Source organism: Sinohyriopsis cumingii, chromosome 6, assembly GCF_028554795.1.
Source record: "Sinohyriopsis cumingii isolate HCF-2022 chromosome 6, ASM2855479v2, whole genome shotgun sequence".
Taxonomy (NCBI): domain Eukaryota; kingdom Metazoa; phylum Mollusca; class Bivalvia; order Unionida; family Unionidae; genus Sinohyriopsis; species Sinohyriopsis cumingii.
The window spans coordinates 21,765,932-21,778,522 of NC_142966.1; the positions used below are offsets into that span (position 1 = coordinate 21,765,932).

Sequence of the window (12,591 nt, forward strand, 5' to 3'; positions counted from 1 at the left end):
ACTACTGGCACCTAATCACATTCTATATTGAAATTCATTTGGATCACCACTGGAATTCATTTGGAACTTTTTGGACTTGTGACAGAACTTTTAGTACTATTTGCAGTTTAATTCACAATACTGTGAGTTTGTTTTAATTTTCACTTTGTAATTTTACCGAATTTGTTGGTTTTAATGCTTGTCTGTTAGTTAGTATAAGACTATAGAGTCGTAACACTTGCATTGAAAAGATTTTCAGCCTTTACTCTTGGCCAGAATCTCAAGAGCAAAAAGGCCATCCACTTGGCAGATTTTTATGGGGAATTGGCAAGTTTTCAGATACAAAGTCATCTTTTAAATGCTTTGGTCTCTCAGCTGGCTAGCTTTTTTCTCTGGCTTATTGAGGAGATATGGTTCGGGGATCTAGGTGATAAATCTGCCTGTCTTGCCAGGTCTATGGCTTCATATTTTTACAGTTATGGAGATCTTAATGATAGATTTTCGATCCTGCCCATGGCTACAAACAGTTACAATTACAGGGATTGCAGTGATATATCCATCTGTCTCTCTCGGTATATATCTTCATCTCTGTACAATTGCATATATCATAGTGATAGATTTGTCTTTCCTAACAATCCATCAGCCACAACAACAATCTGTTGGTCTTGCCAGGTCTGTGGCTTCATATCTCTGTAGTTACTGAGATCTTAGTGATCAATTTTCTGTCCTAACATGCCTATGGTTACATACAATTCCAATTATGGAATCTGAGTGTCCATCTTTCCTGGCATAAAACTACCCAAACATATTTTATTAGGGGGATTTTTTAGTGAAAGATCCCTACATCTGGCAATGCCCATGGTATGGCTGGTACCAGCACCAACCAAAACTCCTTCCACATGGCTGGTAACCATACCATGCCAGCCATACTCGTGTGAACTAGACATCCAAACTGGCATAAAAATCAATAAATCATACAGCAGAGCCATCTTCTCATTTGTTCACTGTTTACCTGCAGGGTATTTGCCATGAATTTTATAGAGGCAATGGCATTGCATGATTGTTGTCACAGGGAATATTTTATCATGAAATGAAGCAGTCCATCAGCATTCTGGAATAAGACACATTCCACTTCCTGTCATACTGAACTCTAGGTTTTCAATAAAAATTTCACAGTGGTTAACATGTCTTCCCCATCTTTTTATAAAGATGTTTTTGATAATATTCTGACAACATTGAAGTGGGTTCATAACATTGTCACCACATATTCGATGTTAGATTTGGCACCGATATTCTGACTGAGGAGGAAAACTTGTCCAACCTACACACCAGGGAGTTGATGACCAGAATTGCTTGGGTCATTAACAGAGCAGCTTATGATTCATTTGTGGATATGTTGATTGCCTTTGCCAATCTAACTTGATACATAGTAACACTTTTCATTTATGAGCAAGAACTGTTCATATTATTTTTGCTTGTACATGCTAACAAAGAATTTTTATAAGTATATAGTGAAATAGGTAAAATCAACAGGATATAAAATTTGGGAGCTGCTTTACCCTGGTTGTGTTCTGATAATGCAGCATAAGCCTGGTTCGGTTATGTTATCAAGGTGAGCAACATTAGGTCGACTTTGACATCTTGTTTGTTTTCTGCTGTTTAAACTTTTTAAAACAGCACTGAGAATAATGATTGAGACAAAATACAACAATGTGAATTTCATTGTAGTGGTTTATCTCATAAGTTGTTTCTTTTACAGGTGCAGATTCTGCATGCTTGCATGAAACTGCTTTCACAGCCTATCCTGTCCACTCCACAGCCATCTAGCAATATATCACTGTCATCTTCAACTAGTGGCCTCACCATTGATGAAAGTGGGCAGACCACCAGCCAAGAACAAACAAGGTTTGCAAATTTCTTAAACTCTGTCTACTCCTATTGCATTGAAGGTCACATAGTCACAAAATGATCAATCTGAAGCACAAGATGTCTTCTTTCCTTTTATTTAATTATCTTTTAATTCTAGTTTGTATTTGAAATTTAGCTTGGGAGAAAGTAAGACCTCAACGTTCTGCCTTAAAAGGGGCAAAAAGATTAATCTGAATGGCGTGCTCTCATTTAGAATTTCTGTTTTGATCTGTATTTGTCTTTTAAAGTTTTTATTGTAAAAAGAATAAGTTGCACAAAGAATCAGTGGTTAAGGACATAGTGCTGTGATACAGTATCAAGCTCTTTTATCCAACTGGATAATTTTCCATTAGAATTCTTTATGGTAAACATGTCTAATATCTGACATGCATCATAATTCATTGATAAATGATTTGTCAAAGGCTGAATCTGTCAACCATAGACCAACTTTGTAAATTCATCTCTTGTGGAATTATAGATCACTACAATTCAACACCCAATTTATTGGCCTGCCAAGGTACTTTGTTAATAACTGCAGACAAATAAATGTCTTATTCATTAAGTCTAGCGATATATTATTAATAATACATTTTTGAAGAAAGAAATGATTTGAAAAAATGTATTTATTTTATAAATACTCTGTAATTGTTGCTGTTTTAAATAATCCCAAGCCAAATTAATATGATTCTAACATTAAAAAAGGAGTTGAAATTGGGCTTGTGTAGATTTATTGCACTTGTTTGATCCAATACTACAACATGAGGTACACAAATAAGGGCTCAACCATTGACATGTACACTTCTGTAGTGACATTGCACTATTATGTCATACTATCCTATTGGTAACATGCACCTCCAAAGTAGGTATATATTTTACAGTTTATATACTTTACTCTGTACATGGATTATTTTTAGAATCTTTGTTATAAATTATGTGCATTCTTTTTTTTATAAAGTGAGTCCATATTGGATGTGACAGATCAGAAAATTAAAGAGAACATGGTGGAATCTCAGCTACTTTTGATGCAGTTCACCATCAACCAACTGTCACTGGAGATACAGAGCAGAGGTATGGGGTGCTGTCTCACCTATGAATCATGGTTGGGATATAGATATTACTTTTATGAGGATTTTGTTTTTGTTACTTCTGCCATTGTTGTTTTTGAGGTTTATAATAAGAATAATAATAATGCGGACTTAGTACAGCATCTAATCTTTAGGCGCTAAATGCTTTACAATATTTGATAACACATAAAAACATACAACAACAAGATTACAAAAACAAACACCATGAAATTATAAAACAAATGTGCTGACAATAATAAAGGAAGCAAAAATTGTTAAGTCTTGAAGACTGTTCTTTTAGTCAAAATAGGTGATTTTTGAGAGCACTCTTAAATGAGGACACCATTTCCTTGTGTCTGAGATCTGTGTAATTATTGGTATCATGTTGTTCTTGGACTCAGTCTTTGGTCATCATGCTCCCCAGTCAAGGAAACCTACAGCTATGACAAATCTGCAGAACCTTCAGTCTGATCAAACACCGAGGCAAAGTCATGCTGAAGATAATTCTCAACAGGCTAAAGCCTCAAGCAGAGAAAATTATTGTTGAAGAACAGGCAGGCTTCTGAGCAGGAAGGATCACTACAGAACAAATCTTCAATCTCAAACTCCTTTGTGAGAAATACCTTCAGCATCAGCAAAATCTGTAAGATGTCTTTATAGATTTCAAGAAAGCCTTTGATAGGGTATGGCATGCAGCATTATGGGCAACTATGAGGAAATACAACATCAGCTCAGACCTGGTGCAGGTTGTTGAGAACCTCTATGACAAAGCCACCAGTGCTGTCCTCATCAATGACAGCAGAGGAGATTGGTTCTGAACAAGAGTTGGAGTCTGTATACTGTCACCTACACTCTTCAACACATTTCTGGAAAGAATCATGGAGGAAGCCTTGCATGATCACAAGGGCAGTGTCAGCATTGGAGTCAGACAGGGATGTATACTGTCACCTACACTCTTCAGCATTTTCATGCAAAGAATCATGGATGATGCTTTGGAAGACCACAAGGGCACTGTCAGCATTGGAGGAAGAACAATCATCAACCATCGCTTTGCAGATGATATTGATCACTTGGGTGAGTGCCTCGGTACAACCTCCACAGCATACGGTATGGAGATTAGTGCCAAAAAACCAAACTGATGACAAACAACACCAGTGGCATCAGTGCAGAAATAAAGGTCAGTGGACAGAAGCTGGAAACAATCACAAGTTTCAAGTACTTGGGATTAATTATCACAAATGAGGGCTCCAAACCAGAACTACTTTGCAGGGTTGCCCAGAGAACAACAGCAATAACAGTAAGGTAGGTCACCAACATTGCTATTGGTTCCAAAATAAGGCTGATACACTCAATTGTCATATCCATTTTTCTGTATGCTTGTGAAACATGGATGCTCACATCAGATCTACAATAAGGATTCAAACCTTCAAAATGAGATGTGACTGCAAGATCTTGGCTATCTCATACATTGGCCATGTAATTAACAAAGACGTCCACAATAGGATCCATTGAGCCATCGAACCCTACAAAGACCTTTTGACCACTGTGAAAAAATTCAAACTGAAGCGGTTCATTCATGTGTAAAGATCATCTGGACTGGCAAAAACGATCATGCAAGGCACAGTCCGAGGGTGCAAAAGAAAAGGCAGAAAAAAGATGCGGGATTACAACATTAAAGAGTCGACAGGCATGGGGTTTGGAGATTTCCAAAGGGCAGTAGAGAACAGGGAAAGATTGAGAGAATTGGTTTTGAAATTATCTGTGGATCCCCAGTGACCTCATGGGTTATGTGATTGATGATGATGATGATGATGGCAATATTTTTCACCAAATTTAAAAGTAGATTGTAGTGATCTACTTTTCTTGCATAAGTGAGTTTGTAAAGAGTTGTGCATTATGCTACAATGGAGCAGCAAGATATGGCATTGTGCTGATTTTTTGTATTATATCATCTGTATTAGCATATTCCTTTTTGACTGTCTTTTTCTCCACTGTTTCTCTTCCAGCTCTTCTTCACAATGCCAAGACTTTGCATCAAGGTGTTTTGAAAGTATTGAAAGTCAGTTAAACTCAGAGTTGAGTTTCCAGTTTATTTTGTAAATAAACAATCTTGTTCTCCTTCAGATTTATTCCTTGATCACATTAACAATATCGATATAAACCTGCTATCTCCTGAATCTAACCCAACTTAAGAGACAATAATTTCATATATCACTATTGCCCATTACCTCTCATAGCCACCATCAAGTGCTGCTAGCTTTAAAGCTTCACTTCCTTACAACAGGACTCATTATCTGAATCTAAAGCCAAGTATGTGTTAAATTCAAACAGGATTTCAGATTTATTTGGATTAATATTCATTCCTAAACTGGTGGTAAATATAGCCCATGGCTATATGCAATTATGGTTTTGGCGATCTTAATGATAGATCAACCGTCTCTCCAGGCATAAGACTTAATGATAGATCAACTGTCTCTCCAGGCATAAGACTACCCAAATACATTATGATGGTAATTTGGTGATAGATCTGTCTGTCCAGCCATGCCCTTGGCTGGTACCAGCACCAACTGGACATAGATACTGTGAACCAGAAGTCTGTATCAGTACAACAAAATCATCCAACAGAGACAGCTTCTTTAACCACCACTGACCAGTAATGTATTTGAATTATACAGAGATGATGTCTTTATATAATCATTGCCACAGGGAATGGTTTATCCTAAAATAAAAGCAGACCATGAACAGTCTTGTACAAGACACGTTCCACAACCTATCATTTTGAACTCCTGATGTGAGATACAAATTTAGCAGTGGTTAACTTTTTAACCCCTGGTACCTTGTTTATGCATCAGGAGGTAGTACCCTACTTCCAAGTTCAGTAGCATCAAGGTCATTTAAGATAAACTAACGTTGGTGGTATTATAGAAAGGTAGATGAGGGAAAATTGTAATTTTTGGACCTTTTTTTTTTCCACCAAAACTTTGCCTGTTGTTGGAATCGGATTTTGTGTCAAGATTTTAGATATTTTGGCCTCAGATCGATGGCAGCCCATGCACATTGGATTAACCTATTGCTGCAGAATAAAAGGGTGCTCCAAGTCATTCGATTGCATCCTGTCCCCATCTAAGTGATGTGCAGTTAAATCAGGAGGTCAAAAAGAAGGCACCAAGTTGAGGCTGATCATAGACTTCAGTCACCTCAGTGAATTGGTTCTTCCACCAAGGTTCAAATAGGAGATGGTGAGATCTATAATGTCTTTCCATCTGAAGCGACAAGAATGGCATCTTTCTCAATCTCACAGATGTCTACGTTCATGTCCCTATTCATAAAATAATGAATGTTTCTTTGGTTTGCAAAAACATTTACCAATTCAAGTCCTTCTATTTGGTCTAACTTTCATCTCATAGGTCTTTACCAGATTATGAATTGCATCATCATTGTTCCAGTTGACTTCCTCTATGACAATAATGGTGTATCTAGATGATCTTTGACGAACATGTGATGACAAGATCTCTTCTCCTCAGTGGCAGAAGTAATCTCTTTTCCCTTTTGAATCATCTCTGTTTTTGTCATGAATTTGGGAAAAATCCAACCTAGTTTTGTCCAGTGGGGTATGGAGGTTGTAATCAATCTCAGTCTTTTATGACCCAGTGTTGTCTGTGTCATATGGATTTTGACAATCTCTACACTCGTACAGTCGTTTCCATCAGTCAAGGGATTTCAACTCGTGCTATTCAGTGCAGTAGTGAATTTGGTCCCACTGGGATGCCATTATATATGTCCATGACAAATGACTTTACTGGCTCAATGGTCCCCTTTACTAGTTCATCAAAAGGTCAGTATCACAAATGAAGCTGATGATTCCTGTCAGTGGCACAACTGTTGGCTGAAGACAGGAATTTTTCTGGAGAAGCCCCAGCAGGAAGTGACGGTATATACTGACACTTTACATAAGTTGGGGAGCCCACTTGTTGCTGGACTTCAAATATGGTCATCAGCAAATGAGGATTTGGGGAACTGCCTCTTCACATCTGTCTTATGAAACGTGTCATAAATGCCTTTCAGTTCAAGAATTACTAACATTGTGAGAAGTCAGTTCTGATAATGTTCGACAACTCTGTAGTGGTGACTTACCTCAGCTATGGGGGCAACAAATCTCCAAATCTGTGCGTGCTGGTTTGGCAGTTTCTTCATCAGTGCTGCTAACTTAAGATCGACATTTAAATCAGAAACATTCCTGGCAGGCTTTGTGTTTGGCTGACATTTCCCCAAAAATGATCACATAATCCATATGGAATTGTCACTTTATCCATCAGATTGGGGGCATATTATGAGCAAACTTTGCAACAATGTGGAACAATGGGCCACCTGTGTCATTGGTCCCAGAGCTTGAACCATTGATGCAATGTAAATCACTTGGAAGTGGTTATGAACATTTGCGTAAACCTCCCCCCCAACTTATTACTAAAGATAATACAGAAAATAAGAGGTCAGAATTGCAAGATAATTCTGATAGCCCCTCTCTGATGGGACAAATCCTGGGTCAACAGTCATATGAATCTAGCAGTACACCTATTCTGGAATAATACAGCATGATATAATTTTTTCAAACAAACATATCTTTTTCATGTCTCTTGTATGGACAACATTGCAAGAGAAAAAAATCGAGAGCTTTGATTGTGGAGAGAATCTCAAGAGCAGGAAGGCCTCCACTCTGAATGTTTATGAGGAAAGGAGCATATTTTAAGGGACTAGTGTTGAGTCAGTTACATAGTCACTCTGATTGCCTCAATCCTTAAACTAGCAGACCTTTTTCTTGGCTCTCTGAAGAGAAAAATTGTGCACCAGTTGCCATCAAAGGCTACTGCTCTATGGCATCAGATATGTCATGGCAGAATAGTTATTGATCATGATAAAGATCTATCAGACCTACTAGCCAGTTTTGATTTGAATACCGTAATGACTAAAAGTCTCAAGACAAAAAAATCTTTTTTTTTCCATGTCCCAAGATTTATATGCATCTAAAAGTTAAGCAGTTTTGTGTCCCAACACTTTTAGATGTAAAGAAAAAAAGGTCTATAAAATTGACAAGATTGCTATACTTCACACAGTAGTGACCAGCTCTTGTTGTTTTACTACGTCAGTATGTTTTTCAGAGATATAAGTGATTCAGCAAAGTGATGTAAATCATATGAAATGATACACTATACAGTATATTCACATAACTGATCATCATCGATACATTTTAGTTTTGTGTTTCAGCTTACTGGTATGTATCAGCTGACAGGCAACCAGGTAATTGTTTCAACCATGAAACTGGTATGGGAAAAGAGGTTTTTTTGTCTGGCAGCAATGCTGGTAAATGTTTGTTCTGCAACATTAATCCACACCAGTTAACTGTTGTCACATCAAAGCTGGGTTAAACAGGATGAGATGCCATAATTATTTGCCCCCCACCCCCCACCCCCATTGATATTGGACTGACCAACCATTGACTGTCATTGTCAGTAAAAGTAGGAACACTTGCTAAGTTGAGTAGCATGATTATTTAAATTTAGTACAATTGTGCCTATAATTTAAATCCAGGGGATGTACTTAATTCAAGGTAAGTCAAAATCTTCAGTGTACATGCATTGATGCCATGATGTAAGCATGCTAACTAAATGCAAGTGTTGAACCGAATGCTATTGCTGTTCGTTCTTGTCATACTGGGAGCATATTTTTTAATGAGTCAGTATTTACATTTACAAGGCAATATAAAAATGTAATTACTGGTACATTGGTACAATATTCTAATCCAATAATGCTTAAACAAACAGTAATAAACTGAAGACAAAATGGATAGGTTACTGATGTAAATGCTTTCAGCAACCCACTAATGCTCAACTCTTGTCATCGATCACTCAATGTAAATATCAGTCACTTAGTCGTCACAGGAAATATGGATAGAGTCATGTTCTTCTGAGCCATCTTTACATCCTGGACTTGGAAATACCTAACCATTCTTAAATCAGATGAGTTATCTTTCATATCAAGATTTGAAATTGCTCTTTGCATTTGCTTTGCATTAGATTCCATATCAACAAGGATAGATCAATTTCATACCACTATTCACCCACTTGTGTATGGTGTTCAGAATCCATTTGAACCAAAACTTTCACAGGAATTTGTCTTCAAATTCACTCAGAGAATTAAATTTCAGCCAAAGAATTTCTAAATCTCTTGGATCTCATGCAGCAGCAGATCTTCTCATCTGGGTCACCTGTTCATGTGAAAATTGCAGGTAATTCTTTTATCCCAGTGGTGGTTGAAACTTTTTCCACAATACTAAACGATCCCAGCTCTTGGATACGTGAGATCCCAACTTGGAATATAGAGGACCTCATTTGGCTTATATTGAATATCTCATTGTGGGATCAGATGCTGGAAATTATGATCTGCCAGCATTGTATGATGGTGTATCCACTCCCTGCCTTCCTTTCAGAAAGTAACCTCTAAACTTGAGAAGAAGGTCATAGTGATTGCATTTAAATTGCAGCGGGATATACTGTCTGGAAAGGCTGTTTTCATTTTGTGTGACAGCGCAACTGTCATCAGTTGCATAAGCAGGCAGTGGAGAATCAAGTTCCCAGACATCTGCCTTCTGGGGATTTTCTCATGTGATGTCATCATTGACAAAATCCACATCCAAAATATTTCACGTTCTGGCAGGCTTACATTCTGACAGACTTACTGTCTCAATGAAACTAGTGAATACATACTAGATAATCCAGTCACCCTCAGTCTTCAGCTGAATCTGCATCTGTGGGGGTAAGCTTTCATGGGCCATTAGGTTGAATATCTGTCCCCATGAATCCTTACATTACATTGGATATCTATCCCCAAGAGTCCTTACATTACAATGAATATCTATCCCCAAGAGTCCTTACATTACACTGAATATCTATCCCCAAGAGTCCTTACATTACAATGAATATCTATCCCCAAGAGTCCTTACATTACATTGAATATCTATCACCAAGAGTCCTTACATGCATTGAATAGTATCCCCAAAGAGTCCTTACATTACATTGAATATCTATACCCAAGAGTCCTTACATTACATTGAATATCTATCACCAAGAGTCCTTACATTGCATTGAATATCTATCAGCAAGAGTCCTTACATTAGATTGAATATCTATCACTAAAAGTCCTTACATTGAATATCATTCCCTTGTGGTCATTACGTTGAATATATATCCCCATGGGTCATTACATTGAACTTTCTCCAAGGGTCATTACAGTTAATATCTATCCCCAAGGGTCATTACATTGCATATCTGTTTTCAAGAGTGTTTGGATTCACATCCCCATGAGTCATTACATTCAGTATGTATCTACAAGGGTTATTAAAGTAAATATCTATCCCCAAGGGTCATTAACATTGAATATCAGTCCCATGTGGTCAATACATTGTATATATATCAAAGTGACATTTCAATGAATATCTATCTCCAAAGGTCATTAGATTAAAATGTTAGGGAAAATGTAATCACCATTATTCATAAAATAGTAATGGGTATTTAACGATTTAAAGAACTACCGCCCAGTTTCTAATCTCCCATTTATACCAAAAATCTTAGAAAAAGTTGTTCTATCCCAGCTTGTATCTCATCTGAATTCAAACAGTCTTTTTAGCAATGTAAAATCTGCATATTACCCATACCACAGTACTCAAAAAGTAGTTAATGACATTCTCTCTGCTTTGGATAGCAGAAAGATTACAGTCCTCATCCTCCTTGATTTATCTGCAGCATTTGACACAATAGACCATAATATATTACTTCACTGGAGACAGCATGTATTTGGCATTCATGATACAGCCTTACTGTGGTTCAAGTCCTACTTGGTCAACAGGACACAAATTTTGTCTGCAAATGGAATACACCCCAGCCCAGTTGATCTATGTTGTGGTGTTCCACAGGGGTCTGTTCTTGGACCTGTTCTCTTCATTCTATACACACAGCCACTCTCAAATGTCATAGATCATCATTCAGTGCATAGGTTGAAGATTTTGTTGCAGTTACAATTGTATAAACATCTTTCATTTTTACTATTTGACAGGAGAAGTCACAAATATGTAGGAGAAAGAAGTCACACATATACCATTTAACATCCACTTTCTGCGCCTGTTCGAGTCTCGGATTCAGCCAATGTGGGTATGTGAGAAAGCTTGCCAGTAGCTTCTCGTGGGTCAGTGGTCCTTTCTGGGTTTTTCCCGGGTTCTTCCACCACCATTAATACTGGCTGCCATGTATAGCCTATCGTGTGCTGAAAAATGGCGTTAAACACCACAACAACAACAACAACAACAGCCACTTTCACCCAATGCTACTTCATACTTAGGTAACAAGTGATGTTGTACCAATGATATCATTCTGTGGTGTTGAGTATGCTCTGATATTACAAAAGCCAATTTTGGTATGTGTTAAACAGCTAGAGTAAATAAGATAAGTCAATGTTTTATCTCCATTTTTTTTCAGAGCGTGCAGTTGCAGAGTTGCAGGTTTCCCAAGTGAAGGCCAATTTAACAAAGCGTCCATTTGACACAGCCATGTCCCTGTCCATCCACAGCCTGCTTGTTGTAGATGCCCTCCAACAATTTGGACAAGACTTTGAGCTGCTGGTAGCCTCCCACAAAAATCTTGTGTATGTGGTGTTAAATCTGTCAGTTTTAATATTTGTATGCCACTACTTGCAACAATTGTATCTTGATTTGGTCCCATATAGATCTATTATTCTATCCATCCTAGGATGTTTGAAGGCACAGTTTGGGCTAACAACTACTGAATAATGAAAAGCTAAATTTGGTAGGAGTGTTTGCATTCATATGTAGATGAATTGAACTAAAATAGTTAGATGTCAAAACAATTTTTCCATTTTAAAATTATTATTTTTTACTTTTTGGACATGGACATCTTTGGTCGAACATTGTTATCTTGATTGTGGATAAACGAAATGACATAGACAAGTGACTTGATAGGCCTGTTTGTATGCATATTAGTAAATTATGTCGATTGTAAATTCTTGTGTCTGTGTAGGGTTTATGAACATGTCAGCATAACCCTGGTTGTATAGTGCTTAGGAAATTCTAGGAAGCAAAAATTCTAATGGCAAAAACTTTGATCCCCATGAAGACAAGCTCCTTCCTATAAAAGCAAATATGCACCATGAGATAAAATATGAAAGTTAAAAGTTTACAAAACAAAGATAATGGCAAAAAGAGGTATAAAATCCATAAAATAAACAAGGTCAAAAGGTCATGAAATATGTAACCTTTAATAAGAAGTCATATATTTTGTTAACTTTTCTTTACGAAAGAAAAGTTCTCAGTACATTGTAAATAATAGTATTTATCTAAATTTCTAACCACAAAAGTGTCAGTAATGCTCACTGGTGGCAGCACTTTAGGAAATAGATACCAATTAAATACATTTTGTGAAGTGAAATTAATTCGTGTTGTAGATAGTTATCTATTATGTTAGTGTCAGTATAATCATAAACATGATATGCCTTAGAATAGTAGAAATTAATTGAGATTTAAAACTAGAATCAGTATTGAAAACTTTCCTGTTACACCATGAAAATTTGGAAGTTA

The 12,591-nt window shown here is 37.0% G+C and overlaps 1 protein-coding gene across 6 annotated transcripts in view; it reads left to right on the plus strand.

Annotated features, from left to right (window-relative positions):
* LOC149796476 (intermembrane lipid transfer protein VPS13D-like) overlaps window positions 1–12,591 on the plus strand; it is a 360,667-nt gene that overhangs the window by 110,315 nt on the left and 237,761 nt on the right. For all 6 annotated transcript variants that reach the window (XM_089961181.1, XM_089961184.1, XM_089961183.1 and 3 more), the window contains exons 23-25: window positions 1,739–1,884; window positions 2,843–2,955; window positions 11,477–11,642. In XM_089961181.1, coding sequence (XP_089817307.1) covers window positions 1,739–1,884; window positions 2,843–2,955; window positions 11,477–11,642 — 425 coding nt within the window. The remainder of the gene's footprint in view (window positions 1–1,738; window positions 1,885–2,842; window positions 2,956–11,476; window positions 11,643–12,591) is intronic.